At 28.9% G+C, this 20,486-nt stretch overlaps 7 protein-coding genes and 2 non-coding genes across 10 annotated transcripts; 4 read left to right on the top strand and 5 right to left on the bottom strand.

The window, feature by feature from the left end:
* Positions 1-665: 665 nt before the first annotated feature.
* LOC128962128 (oxidative stress-induced growth inhibitor 2-like) lies at positions 666-4,489 on the top strand. The gene is made up of 2 exons (XM_054308477.1): positions 666-855; positions 2,835-4,489. Exon 2 carries the CDS (start codon positions 3,053-3,055, stop codon positions 4,427-4,429), a length of 1,377 nt encoding a protein of 458 aa, XP_054164452.1. The 5' UTR covers positions 666-855; positions 2,835-3,052; the 3' UTR covers positions 4,430-4,489.
* Positions 4,397-6,332, bottom strand: LOC128962141 (polyadenylate-binding protein 2-like). 2 transcript variants are annotated; one of them, XR_008484640.1, is made up of 8 exons: positions 5,890-6,332; positions 5,750-5,817; positions 5,444-5,550; positions 5,283-5,370; positions 5,047-5,174; positions 4,849-4,984; positions 4,499-4,578; positions 4,397-4,436 (listed from the first exon to the last, which is right to left on the bottom strand). XR_008484640.1 is itself a non-coding variant. In XM_054308491.1 (6 exons), exons 1-6 carry the CDS (start codon positions 6,152-6,154, stop codon positions 4,948-4,950), a joined length of 693 nt encoding a protein of 230 aa, XP_054164466.1. In that variant the 5' UTR covers positions 6,155-6,332; the 3' UTR covers positions 4,798-4,947. The 2 variants fall into 2 exon arrangements, 1 of the variants encoding a protein (XP_054164466.1); XM_054308491.1 differs by lacking the exons at positions 4,397-4,436; positions 4,499-4,578 and having other exon boundaries at positions 4,798-4,984.
* A 318-nt stretch (positions 6,333-6,650) lies between these two features.
* LOC128963028 (U6 spliceosomal RNA) lies at positions 6,651-6,756 on the top strand. The gene has a single exon (XR_008484650.1). It is a non-coding gene; the product is annotated as a U6 spliceosomal RNA (small nuclear RNA).
* A 415-nt stretch (positions 6,757-7,171) lies between these two features.
* On the bottom strand, positions 7,172-9,125 carry LOC128962126 (proline-rich protein 2-like). The gene is made up of 2 exons (XM_054308475.1): positions 8,899-9,125; positions 7,172-8,837 (listed from the first exon to the last, which is right to left on the bottom strand). Exons 1-2 carry the CDS (start codon positions 8,962-8,964, stop codon positions 7,374-7,376), a joined length of 1,530 nt encoding a protein of 509 aa, XP_054164450.1. The 5' UTR covers positions 8,965-9,125; the 3' UTR covers positions 7,172-7,373.
* A 4,275-nt stretch (positions 9,126-13,400) lies between these two features.
* Positions 13,401-13,506, bottom strand: LOC128963029 (U6 spliceosomal RNA). Its single transcript, XR_008484651.1, has one exon. It is a non-coding gene; the product is annotated as a U6 spliceosomal RNA (small nuclear RNA).
* A 58-nt stretch (positions 13,507-13,564) lies between these two features.
* Positions 13,565-15,778, bottom strand: LOC128962477 (pre-mRNA-splicing factor SPF27-like). Its single transcript, XM_054308851.1, has 3 exons — positions 15,663-15,778; positions 14,089-14,802; positions 13,565-13,587 (listed from the first exon to the last, which is right to left on the bottom strand). The coding sequence occupies exons 2-3, from the start codon at positions 14,756-14,758 to the stop codon at positions 13,565-13,567; spliced, it is 693 nt and encodes a 230-aa protein (XP_054164826.1). The 5' UTR covers positions 14,759-14,802; positions 15,663-15,778.
* On the top strand, positions 15,044-17,952 carry LOC128962127 (RNA-binding protein 39-like). The gene is made up of 4 exons (XM_054308476.1): positions 15,044-15,300; positions 16,267-16,334; positions 16,396-17,702; positions 17,774-17,952. The coding sequence occupies exons 1-4, from the start codon at positions 15,247-15,249 to the stop codon at positions 17,857-17,859; spliced, it is 1,515 nt and encodes a 504-aa protein (XP_054164451.1). The 5' UTR covers positions 15,044-15,246; the 3' UTR covers positions 17,860-17,952.
* A 212-nt stretch (positions 17,953-18,164) lies between these two features.
* LOC128962476 (activating signal cointegrator 1 complex subunit 1-like) lies at positions 18,165-19,206 on the bottom strand. The gene has a single exon (XM_054308850.1). The coding sequence runs from the start codon at positions 19,149-19,151 to the stop codon at positions 18,165-18,167; it is 987 nt and encodes a 328-aa protein (XP_054164825.1). The 5' UTR covers positions 19,152-19,206.
* A 92-nt stretch (positions 19,207-19,298) lies between these two features.
* Positions 19,299-20,309, top strand: LOC128962139 (cytochrome c oxidase assembly factor 7 homolog). Its single transcript, XM_054308490.1, has 3 exons — positions 19,299-19,529; positions 19,593-19,733; positions 19,800-20,309. Exons 1-3 carry the CDS (start codon positions 19,427-19,429, stop codon positions 20,258-20,260), a joined length of 705 nt encoding a protein of 234 aa, XP_054164465.1. The 5' UTR covers positions 19,299-19,426; the 3' UTR covers positions 20,261-20,309.
* The last annotated feature ends 177 nt before the right edge of the window (positions 20,310-20,486 follow it).

The following is a 20,486-nucleotide window of genomic DNA, read 5'->3' as shown; positions in this document are numbered from 1 at the left end:
TAATTTTTAATTTTGTTTATTTATATGTTTTATAAATTGTGTCAATTTCTTATAAAAATATAATTATTTAACAAATCTTTTTTACTTAATAAAAATTTATACATATTTTACGTTAAATATTATCCAGTATTAAAACATAAAAATATTTTATTAATTTTTTATATTAATACCATCTATTATATTCTTCTTCAATGTTCACATTGTCTTATATTAATTAATTATTTTACTAAATGACAAATTAATAACAAGTAAAAATAAGATCACATAATTATATGACCACTGAATACATAACTAGAAATATGTTTAGTTTAAGTTATAAAAACTAAAATTATTATTAAATATAAATTTTAAGATTTAATTTAAAAAAAATAATAATTTTAAAGGAATAAATTCATGAGAGCTAAATATAAATAACAAAACTTTTATATTAATACATAAAATCCAAATCAAACTTAATTTATTTGATTATATGTTATGATATTTTTGATTTAGTTTTTTTTGTAAAATTTGGTTGATATGGTATGAAAATGTACCGGTAGTTAACATATCTATAATACATGTATAATACGCGGTACAGACAGTTGTCTGATTAGTTGAGCGCCGGTGCAAACCATTGCATATGCAATGCATTTATAGCATTCGTTCAATTGATTGCAGTCATCATTCAGTATAAAACTAGCATTTGTTATATGTGTGTATAGGTTGTGATATTTGATTGCAATGATCATCATTTGAATTGATGACATCCACATCAATATTTTTAATTGGTTACTACTTTTGTAAATTGTGTCAAATTATTTCATTATAACAACATTTTATCACAATTTGTTTGACTATACAGTAATGAATATTGAGGTAAAAATAATATTAATTGTCATTTTTTCTTGTTTTTACTAAACTATTAATTATAAAATTTTATTTTATATTCATAATAATTAAAATTAATACAATATAATATCATGTCATGTTATAATAATAATTTCAAATATGCATTATTTTATACAATGTTAATAATTACAGAATATGATTGTCGATAATGAGTTATTTAGTAGAATTTACTTGAATTTGATGATAAAAAATGTTTTTATTGCTAAGTATAATAGTTATCATATTATTTATTTTATTTGATTGATTAACTATATTTATAATGGAAAAAATTATAAATTTAATAAATAAATCAACGTTTTAGATAAAATGACATTCTTTGCAATTATTTTGAAAATCAGCATTTTTATTTTTTTTTATTATTTATTTAATTATTTTTAAAACTATGTATTATAAAAATACACTGTATAGTGATAATATTTTATATAATCTATAAATTATTGATTACGAATTAAATTATTTTTATATAAATATAACTAAAAAATTTTGCACTAAATGAGTGCTATATTATTATGCAATAAATTTTCATTTACCTTACACTTCTGCCTATTAATGACATTCAATATTTTTTTTAATCTACACACACATACACATACATAACCAGTTCATTAATTAATGCTGATTTAATGTGACTTAACGACTTGTTTATAATTAATCAATAATTAATTGACTAAAAAATATTATCATATACTCTAAATATAAAATATTGCAAATTTATATCAATAATATTAGAACAATATTAAAAATTATAACAATAATATTACAAAAAAACTATTCAATTTAATTAATAATCAAAATATTATAGTAGAATACTGTATAACATTTTCGATAAAGAAATTTAATACAATGTATTTAAAATAATGACCTATAGTTTATAACTTCAGCCAAAGTTTCAGATTTTATTATCGATAAATTTAGTCAAAACTAATTAAAACCTAAGTTCAAATAGAGTAGTTGTCCCCAATAGATAGTATTACATCCATGTGCTCTACAGTTACTACAAATATATATATATATATTTAGATCACTTTTCCGGACGGTATCTCCCATTATATCATAAGTTGGCTTGAATTCAATGAAATAATAACAATATTTCGAATAATAGATAAATTTTTAAAAATAATATTAATTTAATTTTTAGTTCACTGTTAAACTTTTCAACAAATCATTACAAGTTTTGAAGTTATTTACAACCCATTGAATAATTAAAAAATTTTATAATTAAAGTGGGAATTATAAGTAAAAATACATTGGTATTTTAATATTATCTAAAAGAAAAATAATTTTACAACAAATTCCCTGTTTTCAGCTTTAATAAATGTTTATAATGTTAACAAAATAGTAAACAAAATTTTAGAAGATTATTGAATAATAATAATTATTTATATTAAAAGTGAAAGTTAACATAATTGTTAGATAAAAAATTAATCCCATTCTCAAAATAGGATAAAAATAAAAAATATTTATGAAAATAAGTCATCAAAAATAGTATACTGTAGTGTAGTAGTAATAGAGTAGCAATGATACGATAGTACAGTACATTATCATAGTGTCAATGCCTATTGAATGGTAATATTACGGTAGTACTCTTTTTTTAAATATAAATATCAATGTCATTCATAGATAAATATGTTTGTAATTTTTATATAATTTATTTTATTGAATTTTTTAGTAAAAAACTAGTAAATAAAGATACAAAATAATTAATTAAAATTTTGTGAAAAATTTGGAAAATAATTAATGATATAAAGTCCTAAAGGCTTGTTATTGACTTGAAATTAAATGATGATATATCACACATAAGATAGTTTACAATAAAAAAAATGTCTTAATATATGATTTAATAATTTTAAACATAAATATAATGTAATGAACAGGCAATTTGATATTAGTTTGTATTTTTACTTGATTTTAATGTTCATTAATTGATATTGAATTTTATGTTTCAGTTAAAAGCTTGGATTGATGTGCAATAATCTGTTGCCAATAGGAGTTGGATCTCAATATTATGTGATAAAAGACTGGTTTTGAACACATAAGACACTAAAACGCTTTCAATTACTTCACAAGAATTTGTCAAAAAAACGTGTTGTGCCTCACATTTATCGAGACTGTACTTCACTTATTAATATAACTTAGATTTTTAATCATTTAGTTGTGATTTACTATGAATTCAGTGAATAAAGAAGTAGTGATCATTGGAAACGGTCCGTCAGCCATAACATTAAGTTATATGTTATCAGGCAATTGGCCCTTTTATAAGAAGGATCAAACACTAAATCCAAATGAATTCCTTCACCAAAGATTAATAGATGACAGTGTCATCAATAAATCATTAGTAGAACAAGATTTGGAATATTTGAGTGATGGTCTTGAAGGTCGATCGATTAATAAAGTATCCCTTTTGTTGGATCAGTTACAGCATCCAGAAGCTGACTTCGGTGTCGAGAATCCATCGACACTCCAATGGAAATATTTTCCCGATAAAGCTATTGATCACGTGGTCATTGGCAAAGGTCTTCCGGGCGGTGCCTGGCATTCAATGAATGATTGCAAAGAAATTTTAACCATAAGTTTGGGATCTTGGATGCAATTACCAGATATGGAGATAAGGGAATGGTGTTCACAACATAGGAGGGAAAGTAGAGTCAGTTTGTCAACTGTTGCCAACTATTATTACAATTATGTTAAAAATAAAGATTTAATGAAGAACTTCAAGCACTTTTCGACTGTCACTTCTGTTAGATTTGATCGTCAAATAAATAAATATCAAATCGATGGCTACGATTCCAATGGCGATGAGTTTAAATATCAAACTCCGCGGGTAGTGTTGGCCACCGGTAACTGTGATCGTATTAATCGTTTAGGTGTTCCGGGAGAAGACCTGCCATTTGTATTACATTCACTTAACGAATTGGAACAACTTATTGCTCAATCAAAAGTAAAGTCCACTACAGATCCCATTCTCATAGTAGGTGCCGGTCTTAGTGCTGCCGACGCTGTAATTGCCGCCAGATTTAGAAAAGTGCCAATAATTCATGCATTTAGAAGACATCCCGAAGATCCGGCACTGATATTCAATCAGTTACCTGAAAACATGTATCCGGAATATCATTCGGTTCACTCAAAAATGAAGGCAAAGTCATTGTCCAGCTCTGGATATGAAGCGTTACCAATGCATTGCGTCAAAGAAATTAAATCCAATAAAGAAGTAATTCTTGTCAACAGAATTGGAGTCGACGACACTTGTCTAACAACTTCAGTCAAAATTAAAGTTTCATATGTTTTGGTACTCATCGGTATGAAACCAAACCTAACATTCGTCGAGAAAGACCTGTTATGCAATTTGGGAATCAAGAAAAATGAAGATATATTTTCCCGATCTAATCCAATAGCCATAGACACGTATACTCACGAAAGTCTGGTCGCACCGGGACTTTACGCAATGGGACCAATCATTGGTGATAATTTTGTCCGTTTCGTACAGGGAGGCGCACTGGCCATCACTAATCATATCCATCAACAGAAACTTTCATTATGTTAATAAAAAGCTGTAATTTTTATAATAAAAACTTCATTGTCTCATATTTTAATAATACGTTAAAATGTTTACTATTAGTCAGTCGAATGTTTATTATTGATGAGCACCGGGTGATTGTAGACACCATTTCCTATTAATCACCTAATGATGACCTGAAATGACAAAACAAAACTTTCCTTATAAAAAACTGATGCAGATTTGACTCCTTTTTTTTTTAATGTGAAATCAATTAATGTTTTTTCTTTTTTTTTATTTTTTTCAATTTATTTTTTTAAGTACAATATTTTCATTATCTCTTTTTTACATTTTTATTTTTTAAATCATATTTTTTATTTTTTATTATTTTTTTATATTCAATTATTCACATAACTTTTCAAACAAAAAAAAAATTCTGCATCAGATGTTAAGGGAATTATTCGTACCATTTATATGTGAGATAAGAGATAATGAATATGAATTTTGAACAATGGTTGTGAAAATCTTGTATTCTGTCATCTAATAGTGATCCTTAAAAAGTCACTTCAATAGGGACTGTAGCCAAACCAACTACCTCTGCGACTGATAAGCAAACAAATAAAATAGGTATAAAATGTTTATAAATAAAACACTAATTAACTTACGGTCTTCTTGAAGGTCTGCCAAACCACGGAGCACTTCGGCCCATATAAGCTCCACGTCGGGTGCCTCGCCCTCTGGGCGGCCGATTAGTTGAGCTAATACCCGGTCTGTTGGTTCGTTTGGCGGATACCTTTAAATTATATTTGGTTTAAATATGTAATAATTCAATTAAAAATATAAAAATTAATTGTAAAATTGCTAATTTAAATAAATTATAATTTAAAAACATCATATTTACTCTAATTTGTCGGCCTTTAAATAACGACTCGTCGAGTGCAGTGGCCGTCTCTACCGAGTCCTTGTCCGCAAACTCTATGTATGCAAATCTAGATATAGGAAATATTAATTAAAATTTATAATCAAATTTAATTACTTTAAATTAATCAATTATTTGATTACCCTTTGGGATGTCCTGAATACTTATCACAAAGAATAGTCACTCTATTAACAGATCCGCATCCGTGAAAATGTCTTTCCAAGTCATCAGCAGTCGCGGAATAATCAACCTTTGATTATATGTTAATCAATTATTTTTCTTATACCGTAATATATAACTTAAATATAATTATTAATATAATTCATATTATAATCAGTAATATAATTGTCAACAAAACTTGTCAGAAGTCTAACATGTTTTACAAATCATCATAAAATTGAATAGTATTTCGATATTATATAATATAATAGACAATCAATAATACAAACATTGCCGACATATACGGATCGACCGTCAACTTCCATCTTCTCTTCGATAGACATACCAGAAGTACTCGCTATTCAATATAAAAACATTTAAAACATTACTATCACTGAATGGTCATCAATGTCTTAGTCAACAATCATACCATTAGGACTGTCGGCATCGTGTTTGTCCTCATCGTTCATCACTTCCTGCATAATCTTAAGTCTTTCAGCTTCTTCTTCCATTTCACGAACTCTTGCTTTGATGGCTTCAAGTTCTGGGTCTTCGGTGGCATCACTGGTACTGTTCATGTGATCCGAATGAATGTCTGAATCGTTGTGTTCATCGTCGGCCAGCGCACCGGTTGACTCGTCGCCGCCATTCGCATGGCTTATGTCTTCTCTGTCGAGTTCAACGGATGAAGACATAACTGACCATTAAATATGTGTTTTAACCGATTGGTGTGACAACTGATCCAACCGAAGACGACTTGCTTTCGGCCAACAAAACAATGTTTTGTGAACACAAAAGACACGATTAGTCCAACACTTAACTGATTGGACACACAATACATACAAACACACTGTCTATAACTGAAAACTATGTTAAACTGAGAGCATTGTTGACAATTCATATATATATTCAATGCATTCACTCCACAAACGTTTGCAATGAATTCAACTTTTTATAATAAAATCGCGGTTTAAATCAATATTTAACTAATTATTAATTAAATTATTAATTAAATTCTTAATTAGTTATTTGTACAGTAATTGATAGCTGAATATTATGAATACATAATTACTAATAATAAGTGCGATTAGATATATATTGTTAGAAAAGTATTAAAAAAGTTATAGACTGTAATATAAGTATGAATAGTATAATGAGGGGTATATAAGCTGATGTATGTTATATATGTTTGTCCCGTGTCGGCGGGACATATACTAAAATTGGAACGATACAGAGAAGATTAGCATGGCCCCTGCGCAAGGATGACACGCAAAATCGTGAAGCGTTCCAAATTTTTTACAATAATATATTATTATCATTTAACCTCAACAGTGGTAACAGTGGTAACAGTGGTAACAGTGGTAACAGTGGTAACACTACTTTCTATTAATACATTAATTATTAGTATTTAAATTGGTTTTTATTTCTATATTATTTCAGTAATTATAATATTTTTTTATTGAAATGATATCTAAGTAGTTATCGTTTGATATAACAATAATAAATAATTAAATACAGTAGTTATATAATTTAAATAATTTTTTTAAGTTTTTATTTATAACTTTAGTATTATTAATGTATCGGTAGTTAAAATATTATGACAAATTAAAGTAAACTAATATAAATAAAATAATAATTCAAATTTAATCAATTTTATTGACATTATTAGCTTTTAAAGACATAAATGCAAACATTAATTACAATAATCTCATCTCAAATACACAAAATACAAATAAATAGACATAAAAATATATATAAACCGTTTATCACACTAACCAATAGATACAATTTAAACCAAAAAATAACCTAAATTATAAAATATATATAAATTTACTGAAAATAAGTACAAATAATTTAAAGTTTAATAAAATATAGCAAATCGTCAATAAATAGCTGAAGTTTACGATCCACTTATTATTGTGGTTGTGGTGGATAACCGGCATATCCTTGACTTGATTGATCATAGCCTGAATATGCACTCATTTGTGGTCGGGGCGGGTAATGTCCGTACTGTTGTTGGTTATAATTAGGTCTTTGTTGAGGCGGTGGTGGAGCGCCTGCATTAGGAATTGCTCCATAACCACCATTTTGTGGTTGTGGAGGTCCTGATGGTGGACCATATGTGTTGCCATAATTTGGTTGTGAGTATTGGTTGGTTTGGTTATAGTTAGGATTTGAGTAACCGCTGTATTGTTGAGATGGTGGTGGAGGTCCTCCACCTATGGAGGGTGGTCCTCCACTATGTGTAGTGTGTGAGGCATGGGTTGGATTAGGAGCTGAATATGGCTGAGTCTGAGCCGGCATTGGTGATGATTGTGGATACCATTGTTGGGGTGGTTGTTGTGAAGGAGGACCCGGTTGGCTCACACCTGATGGACCATATCCTTGATAACCTGTGTATTGGTTAGAAGGAGGCGGTGGATAAGTGTTTGGACCGGATTGTGGTGGAGGACCGGGTGGTGCTGTTGAAGAATTATTGGGATAATTATAAGGAAATCCAGTGCCTGATTGTTGTGTATAATTTGGCCCGTATTGTGATTGTGAAGCATAACTATAAGCATTAGGTGGTTGTGTTTGTGAACCATATTGTGAGACAGGGGGAGGTGGTGGGGGTGGAGGCATCATTCCGTACTGATTTTGTGTAGTAGTCGGTGCTGGTGGTCCCATAGGAGTCATAGCATGAGAACCAGGCATTGGCCGGGGATATGGCGACTGTTGCCCTAACTGTTGGTTTTGTGATTGAGAAGTGGGAGGCATTGAATGCGGTGTTGGCTGTTGTTGTGGTTGTGTTTGCTGTCCATTCGATTGATTTTGAAGCGGTGGAGGAGGTTGTGATTGAGACAATGACTGCGACTGTGATGAAGGTCTTTGTGTTGGTTCTGCAAAATTATCATTTGCCGTTGCATTGGGAGATGTTATGCGACTGTCAGCTGCCATTGAAGGGGGGGTTATTGATGGAGACGTTTGTTGTGCTGACTGGTGTTGTGAGTGGTGCTGACTTCCCGTTTGATTACCGGCCAGTTGTTGCTGAGCTGATTGTGTTGTCAGATGTGACGGCGGCTGTTGCTGTTGTGTTTGCTGTGAATGCATCCCTTGATTGTGAGATCCCATTAACATTGAATTCGCATTATTGGCCATCGATGGCAATGATTGTGACATAGATGGAGAAACTGATCGGTTATTCATCATATTAGTCGATGGAATAAAGCTCTGCGGCGGAGGAAGTAATGCCGAAATGTTGGGATTGGTTTCGGCAATTGAAGCCAAATAGACAAGATTTCGATGCAATTGTTGTTGATATTGAAGACATTCCTGACCTTTGCCTTTATTCTGGTAGTCAACGATGCATTGAATAAGATGTGTATTCTCGTCCAACATCTGATCCAAATCATACAAAAAAAAACATTAAACAAGAAATGGATGATAAAGTCATTCAAACCTTTTGTATTTGTTGTGAACTAAGATTCGGTCGATTTTTCTGCTGAGGAATGAATGCGACCGACATTTTAGTTGTCTTGTGTTGCGATTAATTTCAATCAATCAATTGTATGGTTATATCGACGATAATATAATCAACGGATCAGTTGATTGTCCACAAAGTTGTCAAACATATCGTCATTTTGTTGAACACACAGACAATTGATTTATTGTCAGTTTGTTAGCGCATGCGTCACACATATACCGGTATTGGCTATTATAAGACAACAATGCAGTCAATTGGCGTCACATTCAATACATTCAATCATTTATATCATAACATTAACTAACAATTACACGGTTTTAATGTTAAATAATTTATGTGATAATAAATATATTAATTTATTAGTAAAATTTTAATACAAACTTTTTTTTAATTATCACAATATAAATATCAATTTCTACATAATAAATTCATTTTATTAAAAATTTATTTATTTTAAGCATTATTTATTTAAATTTACTGTATATAATATTTATAGATAATTATTTAAAACATGATTTAATAAAAATTAATCAATTTTCTCACTTATATCTTAGTATTTCTATATACTAATTATATAATACATTATATAATCTAAAATTATGACAAATTCAGTCATTCAAACTATTTTTAAAAGTTATATATGATATATATTTCTAATCTTTGAAAAGTTTTGCCTCGAATTTATTTTTGTTTGTTTGTAATATCTATCAAAAATTTATTTAATAATATAATTATTATAAAAATTTTAATTCAATGTTTGTCAAAACTACTTCGTTATATATATATATATATATATCAATTAGTTTTGCTTTTTTAGTTTATTTAATACTAATATCTTTAAAGCTAAGTTAAGAAAATAATATATTTTTAATTTTTGGAAAAATTAAAGTAATTTTATTAAATACATCACGTGTTGGGAAATTTGCTCATAATCTTAAATATACAATACTTTCTATAATATATACAATACATTATTTTGAGCAACTTTGCATGTTTAATTTATTGATTAGCAATCTAAATAAATATTATTTATGTAAAATTGATAAATAATGTAACCAAACCTTATTTAATTAATTAGATATTAGTTTTAATTAATTAACTTAAATTCTTAATTGTGTTTTTTGATTTAATTAATTTTTTATACACTGTGACGAAAAATTTATGAGCATATATAGTTAATTTAACAAATTGTCTAAACATACTTTAACATTGTAATAGTATTTTTTTAAGTTCTAAGTTTTTTCAAGTATAGTTATTTTCCAATGTTAATGTATTTTCAAATTTATCAAATTTATCAAATTTATCAAGTTAACTTTATGTTTGAATCAATTCATATACAATTGTATTGGCTCGTCGCTGAATAAAATTTTCTCAAAAATTTCACTTAAAAATATGACATTTATTTGTATTTATTTTTTTTTTTAAATTTATAACATTTTTTGACAATATTTCATTGTTTATATAAATACTGGACGTTTATTAATTATATGCACAGTATATAATAAAATCATTTATATGAATATAATTAATTTTTGAAAAATTCATTGGTAATAATTTAAAAAATGACTAAAAAAATAATGTTAACTTGTAAATTAAATTTATAAAACAATTGTTTTAAACAAATATTGGTTAATTAAATATTTTAACAAATAAGGTATATTACTACAGTATGTATAAAAAAATAATAAAAATAATTTTATTTATTGTAAATTATTTAGTCAGCACTCAAGTGTTAAATAAATTTATGGGTTAATATTGTTAATTCAAATTGAGAGTTAACAACAATTGACAATTGTTAAATTATAGCCAGTTCATTTCATTTCATTTCATTTAAGGTAATCTTATAACAATAATTTTGTTTTATTTATTGATATATTAGTGAAAGTAGTGATGATTATCAATGAATTGGTTAACCCCTTATAAGTTCAGTTCAGTTCATTAAGCAATGGTTGGTATAAGTGTTGTCAGACATAAACTAGTTCTTCAACTGCCATAAGCCATACAATGACTCATATAATACATTCATTTGAATTTACATTTAATTTATTACATTTAATAGACATTCATTCAAAAATTATCTTTAATACTCATCACTCATTTATTCATATTTATATTACAATAAATTTAATTCAATTTATCAAAATTTATATAAAATTAATAATTTAATATTATATTTTAATATTTTCTATAAAAATAAACAAAAATTGAAATAATTTTATTTAAATAAATTAAATAAATATATTTTAGCAAAAATAAATTGAAATATTTAATATATTAAACTTATTAAGGTTAGAAAAATTGTATTACAATATATCACATTTTTGACATTATTTAACATTTATTTGTAATATGCAATAAATATTTGTCGCTATTAACACTTTAATCTTATGTCACAAACTTAATTAAAAAAAAGTTTATTAATAATAATTACCACTATTTAAAGTTTACAACAATAAAATTTAATGCATTTTTGATATTTTTCATATATATATAACATATTCCTGATTACAGATATTGTAATCACTATTTTGTCATAATTGGACACAACTTCTTGAAGAACATTCATTATTTGTAATCAGTTGTTTGTAATCAAATAAATCGATGAAAAGTCTCAAATAATTTAGTTGTTAATTACTAATAATTATTAAAACAATTAACAATATTTTTAAAACGTCAAAATGATTACAAAAATATAAATCAATATTATTAATTTGATCTATTGATTACAATTAATTTTAGGCAATAATATGCAAATAATAATGGGTTATACACAGTATTCAAGTAATATAATTCAAATTATTAAATATGTAAATACAATACTTCTTTAATAATAGTGATTAAAAAAACAATTTATTTTAAACTGAAATAACAAAATCAAAATTTAAGTTATATATGTTATCAATTGATTTGAGAACAATATATTTAAATAATTAATAATAAAATATTAATTTAACACAAAAATACATTTATAAAGATTAATTAATTTATCAAACTTTATAAAACTAAAACTATTAATTAATACTGTTTTCAAAACACAAATGTCTTTAAAATGTTAATCAAAAAACATTTGATATATACTTTTATATTTTAGCAAAAATTTCCTTTTATTTTAGGATCAATAGTGAAAAAGAAGAATTAAATGAAAGGTTAACTTTGGGTGAAAACAGAGAAAAAGAAAGAAAGAGAGAGAAAGAGAGAGAAAGAGAGAGAGAGAGAGAGAGAGAGAGAGAGAGAGAGAGAGAGAGAGAGAGAGAGAAAGTATCTAAGAGAAAGCTATTGATTGAGACAATGTTCACATAACGGCACAGTTGGGCACACATTGACCTACAAATTGAACCAACATTTGAATGCTTTGTATTTTGGAGGTCAGATTGTGTGAGAGTTAATGGTTAGTAATACTAGTATAACAGTTATGTAATCAATATGTGTTTTGTTGGCTTAAGTTGTTTAGTGAGCTAAAGATGAACTCAATTACTGATGCCTTCCGGACATAACATCACAATCTAAATGAAGGCCAATCTCTGAGAGTGTTTTCACTCACTTTCACTCACTCTTGAGGTCAATATTGTGTACTTTCAGATATTGTCGTCACTGTTATTATTGTGAGGCCATCCAAACTCATAGTTAGGCTAATGGGCGGACTGTTTAGGTAACGGCCCTTATATTCATCGACAATACATGTCAATCATAGTTGGGGTCACTTTCTTTGAGACACTATAGCTATATATTGATCCATCACTTGCATCTAACAATTCATTTGAATTTCTCAAAGTTTTTCTTAATGTTTCAATAACTAATTGATTTTTAATTTAAAGACATTTACTGTTAGCTAAAAAAATATTGTAAAACTAATATTTCTAATAAAAGAAATGAATAAATTAAGAGTAAGTCTACTCTTTTTTAAAAAAAAATAAAAAATAAATATATATTTCAATCAAATTTGTTTTGAATTGCTTTAAATAAAAGTGTTATAAATTTGATACAGAGTTTGTTGGTTTGTTTGTTTGCCATCATATTTGTGGTCAACACATGTGAGGCATCGATCGGTTACTTTGAAAACTACGGTTGGCCTACATATGGCATTGTTAAACCCTTTTGGTTGGCTCCGTTCTCTGACCACCCGTCCCGACTAATCAGTGGTTATTCCCGCAAACATAACGTTATATCTGCCGGTGAAGTACAGGGAAATCCACTAAACCAAGGAAGTCGTACACTGTATGGAATGTAATTTAATTAAATGTTACATCAATTGTAATCACTTATTTATTTTACATTATATTTATATAATTTTTATGATTATTGCTAATTATTTATTGAAAATAATTGTTGTTAAAAAATTATTTAATTAAATAAAACTATATATTTAAAATCGGTTAATATTAAAGTATTTTGTTATTTATTAATTTTACATAAATAAAATACTTTTAATATTTTTATTAATAATAAGCAAGATAGATTTATTAAAAAAAAAAAAAAAAAAAAATTAGGAACGCTTCACGATTTTGCGTGTCATCCTTGCGCAGGGGCCATGCTAATCTTCTCTGTATCGTTCCAATTTTAGTATATGTCCCGCCGACACGGGACAAGTAGCTTTTACATACCTGAGCTTAAAATGTCATATAAGTTATAAGCAATTTATTTATTACAGTTTCTTGTTTTCAGTTTCTATTTTTTTTTATAAATAAGTTAATCTGTTTAGTATAATCTCATAAAATTTATCAATATCTCAAAGCATTATCATATTATTTACAGTAATACACTGTATATCCATAATGTGCACAACATTAGCACTGAACATATATTTGATTAATATTATAGCAAACATTGAAGACTATAATAATAATTTATGATTTTAAAAATAAATTCATAAATGTATTAAAATTAAAGTAATTTAATCAATTTAAAAAAAACAATCTATAATATAACTATAACTAAAATTCTATATTATAACTAAATTCTAAAACAAATATAATTGAAATATTAACAATTTATACAACAATTTTATATACAAGACTTATCTGTAATTTTATTTTATTTATAAATTATGAAAAAATGAATTTTATTTGTAAACTCGTAAAAACAAAATGATAAATATTATAAAAATAATTATCGGTAATTTATAAATGAAATAAAAAAATACACAAATATATATAAATTATAAATTATTATTATTATTATTATTATTTGTTTTATTTGACTCATTGTTTTGCAAATCATTGAGTTTTTGTTCCGATTCTTGAATTTCAATCTCTAAGTTAAGACATTGTCTTTCAATTTCATAATTTTTGGACACCAATGCCACCCATTCTGACTCGAGATGTCTAATCCTATCGCCGGCCGCAGTCTGTGAGCTCTTTCTTTGCCAATTGACTTCTTGTATGCGTTTCCTTAAGTCGTGAAGATTTTTTTGAGCGTTTGACTGTATTTGAGTTAACAGTTGATTGTATTGTTTCCAACTTTCGGGTCCAAACTTCTGCATGAGATCCAAGTTATCGATACGTATGGCCTGATGTTCGAGTTGTGCCATAGAGTTGTTGACCGATTCAGACCACGAGGACATGTCTGTCATCTTTCCGGGCGCCGGACCCGGCATTTCGTATCTCTTCATTGACAACATTTCCATTGGCTGTCTGTTCTCAATGCGCTCCAACTCATTACGCAACAGATCCGTCTGGAAGTGCTTGAGATTCATGTCCGACAAGTTCTCCAAGTAGTTCTTCGTCGGCTTATATCTTCGTGTCTCTTCAGACACCATCTCAAGAACAGCTTCGCGAACACCGGGCTCTTCATATCCTAAATCAATGTATGGCAACGCATCCACCAATATATCCGACATTATAATTACCAGTTGATCCAAATTGTGATAATTGAGTCAAACAACTATTAGTTAATCAATAGATACAAACAAATGATAATATTTTGATAATACAAATACTTCAACATTAATAACGTAATTATAATTATAATTTAATTAATTTCAATCAAATCAAATAATATTGTGATTTACTTGAAATTAATATCAAAATATTTAATATAATTAATTAATTAAATAATAATATTAATAAAAAATAATGATTTTATGATTACTAGAGATAACCAAATGAGTGAACACAACAACACGTGTTTGTATTGACATAATTGATGTCAACATTAGACGCCATTTAAAGTGAAAGCTATTGTTTGTATTAAAACAACGTTTTTTTATCAATAAATCGATTGTTAATTGAAATCACAATTTAATTGTAAACCATTTGATTGACAACACATTTTAACCTACACTTGACCTTCAATTAGATCCAGAGATCACCGCTCAAGAGGTCCACAATGGCTGAGGATTTGGATGTGGAGGCGATGCTCGAAGAAGCCATTAAACCAAAGGTTTGCCATTTGTTTCATTGATTTCTTGATTTGACAATCATTTAAGTGATCAATAAATGTGTCGATTATATGGTATTTGATTATTATATTAATAATTAACTCATTTTTGGTTAAATGGTTTGTATTGTCTAACGGATAACCACTGATGTCCACCAATTGATAATTGATAAATGGATCAAATAATGGTGACGTTAGAGACATTAATTTCATTGATTTTAAATGAAATGAAACGATTGTCTCATTTAATGATAATTTAATGATAATTGGTGTCAATAAAAAACTAATGAAAATCATATCATTAATCAGTTTATCATATAATGACTAATGAAATGAATGCTAAAGAGTTGTATTTGTTATCATACCTCAGGGGCTTAAATGGCTTTATTGGCAAAAGAGACACAAATCCCGGACAGAGACCACATGACAAACAACTGTCACTTCACTCATATGACTGATTGTCTGCCCTAAACATGACTGCCTTTGTATGTCTTGTGTCCAGTGATTCAGTGATAATAAGTGTGAATGTGTTGACTGACTGATTGTTTGAATGATTTGTTTCCGTTTGATTTCAGTCGAAATAGTTGTCATAACTGTTGATTCAATGCTTGAAATTGTCTTTAATTATATAAAATAGTTAAAACAATTGTAATATTAGTTGAGATAAATTTCAAGCAATGAATTGATTGAGTGTTTGTAGTATTTCTATAATTTTTAAGCCAAATGTTAGGACAAAAATTCTCTATTTTTTCTAGACTTGCGATAATCATTTGTTCAAATCAAGTGTTTAAAATGTGGTAAAATTGATAATGAGATTAACTGTAATTAATGACAATTAATGACACGATCTCTAACATCAATACAAAGACTAAACGTATGTTTTTTACTTTTTCCCCAAAATCCTCCACAAAACGCATTAATGATACCTTAACCACACAAACGTTTGGTTTCAAATTGATGTCATATTAGGACACTAACAATTCGGTGGCCATCAATGGATCCAATAAGTCAAAGAAAGAAGACAAGGAAAAGGACAGGTATTGATATAATTAATGTTTGTTTTTATTAATACAATAATTGCAATATTTGTTATTTTAGAAAACGAAAGCGTAGTCGAAGTCGAGACAGAGATCGCAAACCAGACAGAACTAAGGATAAAGAAAGGAAAAGGAGTCGCAGTCGTGACAGAGATAAAGATAAAAAAGAAAAACGAGACAAAGATCGACACAACAATCGAATTCGTGAGAAGAGGTCAAGAAGTAAGAGTCGTGATCGCCGACGAAGAAGTAGATCTAAAAGTAGAGATAGAAAAAGAAGAAGTCGGACACCTGATCGATGGGGTAATGGACGACGATATAGATCTCGATCGCGCTCCAGATCTCGATATGAAGAGTTGCCACCTGAAGAAAGAGATCAAAGAACAGTATTTTGTATGCAATTGGCCGCTAGAGTCAGGACTAAGGATTTGGAGGACTTCTTCACAGCCGTTGGTAGAGTTAGAGAAGTAAGACTTATAATGGATAACAAAACTCGTAGACATAAAGGCATCGCTTATATTGAATTTTATGAAATCGCGACAATACCACTAGCATTGGCACTATCGGGACAAAGATTATGTGGCGTTCCTATCATAATCCAACCGACTCAGGCAGAGAAGAATCGTATGGCTACCACTACTTCAAGCGTTCAAAGAGGTTATACCGGACCCATGAGACTATACGTCGGTTCACTTCATTTCAATATAACCGAAGATATGTTGAAAGGAATATTTGAACCGTTCGGTCGAATTGATAAAATAGAGCTCATGAAAGACGGAGAAACAAATCGATCTAAAGGTTATGGTTTCATAGCATTTCATGACGCAGACGACGCTAAGAAAGCTTTGGAACAATTGAATGGCTTTGAATTGGCCGGTCGTCCCATGAAAGTGAATCACGTGACCGAACGACAAGAGTTGATTCAGGGACCGTCCATTCTTGACTCGGATGACTTGGAAAGAAGTGGCATTGAATTGGGAACAACAGGTAGACTACAATTAATGGCCAAATTAGCTGAAGGAACTGGCATTCAGTTACCTAAAGCTGCTGTCGATATGCTACAAATACAAAAGTCGGCGCCACCGCCTGTAATGACCACTCAAGCAAATACAGTATCGGTCGCACAGACAATAGCGACACAATGTTTTATGTTGAATAATATGTTTGATCCCGACAGTGATGAGGCCAAGAGTAACTCTTTATATTTCGATGAAATTAGAAATGATGTAATCGACGAATGTCGCAATCACGGCGGCGCTCTTCATGTGTTTGTCGACAAAGCTTCCAAAGGAGACGTTTATGTCAAGTGTCCTACGGTTGCAGCTGCGGCCGCATCAGTCACTGCTCTTCACGGCCGATGGTTTGCGGGTACAGTATATCGTCTTTTTATACCGATTTGTCTTTAAATGGTTGACTAATTTTGTTTTATTATTTTATAGGACGCTTAGTAACTGCAGCCTATGTTCCTGTCCTTCATTATCACAATTTGTTTGCAGAAGCGGCCACAGCAACGATACCTCTATGAAGAACCTAAACAACAATTTTTTGAGAAGAAAAAAATGAGAACTATTCTACCGATTCTACAAAATGTTAAAATAGTGAACTTATTTTAAACAAATGTCCATTTTTTCATTATTATGTTTTTGATTTGATATTATATTTAATTAATTGTCACATAATTACGAAAACCAAATTTGCATATTGTTATTGAAATCATTTGTTTTGTCGTAAATGTATTACAATTATCACTAAAATGTTATTTGTATTTAATGTATAGACTATTATTAATAAATATGATAAATTATGCCATAAATGTTATCAATTGATTAGTTAATCTTGTGGTAAATCAATGCCATCAACGAAACCATAAAAGCCTTCACTTGTAATTGATTTTATTTCATTTAATTGAATACATTTAACAATATATTCACTGAATTTGTAAGATTTGTAAAAATCTAATATTTCTTTGGCATTAAATGTCTCCCTTTTGATGCGTTTCTTGTTTTCCGTATTTTGTTTTATAAGAGCTCTTTGTCTGAATAATGAGTTAATGAAAGTGACGTGAAGTTTGACTGTATTATCGCCACAATCTCCAAGAAGACCTGCTTTAATAAATTTATTGACAATTTGATCGGCAATTGTCTGCAATGTGTTTGTCTCTTCTTTAACCTCAGCATATACTACATGAGCCCTCTCTTGTTGTCCTTTAATCACTTGCAGTCCTTCGAGTGTTACTTTTAAAGGCTTTCCATTGAGCACTGGATTAATAATTTGATCCAAACTATCGCGAAGTAATTTTTTGGCTAAAAGTATTTCGTTATCATTAAGTAAAACGAGAACACAAACAGTCAAATGAAGTTTAAAAGTCTTTTGAAACAAATATTCATCGATTCTGTTGCCATCGCTTACAAAGTTTGTCAAAATATTGTCTTTAAATTGATTGAACTCGTCTTTCAATGAGTCACTAATGAAGGGAACAGTTATCAAGTGAGTGAACGGTCGCAGTCTTCGGCTGTTAATAATTAATTGGTTAAACTTTTCCTTAGTTACAACCACTTTATCTTTGTTTTGATCAGTAATGGTAACCAAACACTTGTCATTTGATTTGATCTCAAACTTGACATTAGTTTTGATATTTCTTTTCCAGTCGTTCAGTGAATTCTTTACTTTCTTTGTGATCATTGAGTTTGAGACCAATGATTGCCATCGAAACAAAGTCATGTTGTTATTGTCCTTATATGTAGTCACTTCTTCTTCAGCTAATTGATCACTTGTCTGATCCTCACTGATGTTATTATCACTAATCTCTTGATCCATAAGACATTTAAATCAAACGCATGTATTATAATAACAAAACAAACTATTGAATACTTTTTCAGACAATTTGTTCCCTTTTATTGTTTAGTTGTGAATATATTTTTCAATGTCAAGCTTTAGCAACATTAAGGATCAAATGAAATGCACTGATATATTGTAAAGCAGTAAAAATCAAAACAACTTTTGATAAACTGATGAAATGTAAAGATATTTAAAAACTTTTTCAAGTGTTGGGCAAATGTTTTGACCATCGATGACGACGAGTGGATTCACTGATGGCTGACGAGATATTCAAAGATTTTACAGAATTGGAACAGTTTTTTAAAAATCTCGGAATTGAATATCGGTTTAACTGTTATTTCGAGAAGAATGCTCAGGGTTTGTGTCATCAATTTTGCCATCAATTTTGCCATCAATTGATGACAATTATTATTTAAATAGGATGTCATCTTTTGGGTGAATACATGTCCAAAATACAGAATGATTTGATCCGATCAAACAAAGTATTCAAAGATAATTGCAATGATAACAAGTTTGGTCGCAGTTGTACGCAATACGGCATTAATCTATTGACCTCAAGAGGTATTATTATTATCTTCTTCTCAAGAGTTTAACAATCGTTTTTGTCATTTGATATATTATTGAAAGGGTGTCCGAAGGATCTGAAGAAATCGCTCGACAACTTCTTGAAAGGCTGTGAGTTAGGCGACAACGAGGGATGCTTTTATTCCGGACAACTGCTATCCGGTAGTGATGGCGACTATCGGTCAGACATTGAGCCGAACATCAAGAAAGCGATGGATTATTTTGAAAAAGGTTGCGAAATGACGGCTAACAGTACAGTGGCCGCCGAGTGTTGCTTTTACGCCCACTCACACTATCTGTTCGGCAAAAACGGCTGTCAGAAGAATGCCGACAAAGCATTCAAATTTGGTGTCAAAGGATGTGATTTAAATAATTACGATTCTTGTAATAATTTAAGTCAAATGTATGCCTTAGGCTTAGGAACAATCAAGAATCAAACGATGGCTAAGAAATATAAGGATAAAACTATTGATATGATTCAACAGATTAAGAAAGCATCACATATTGACACTCAAAGAACTTGATGTCTAATGTCTTTATTTTTATAGTTTTTATTTTCTATCAAATTAGGAAAAATTAATTTTTATTAATTTAAATATATTATTAGTGATAGATGTAATAGATTTTTCAAATAATCAATTAAATCAATGCAAAAATATTTATGTTTTTTTTTGTTAATATAATTGATTAAAAAAATTGTCAAATAATTTAAGTAATTGTTTATTGAATTTCATTTCATAAACACTAAAG

Source organism: Oppia nitens, unplaced genomic scaffold (assembly GCF_028296485.1).
Source record: "Oppia nitens isolate AA-2021 unplaced genomic scaffold, nextdenovo-longstitch-racon4-pilon3 scaffold6_pilon_pilon_pilon, whole genome shotgun sequence".
In the NCBI taxonomy this organism is placed as follows: domain Eukaryota; kingdom Metazoa; phylum Arthropoda; class Arachnida; order Sarcoptiformes; family Oppiidae; genus Oppia; species Oppia nitens.
The sequence above is the reverse complement of the archived record's forward strand: the minus strand, read 5'-3'. Positions and strand labels throughout refer to the sequence as shown.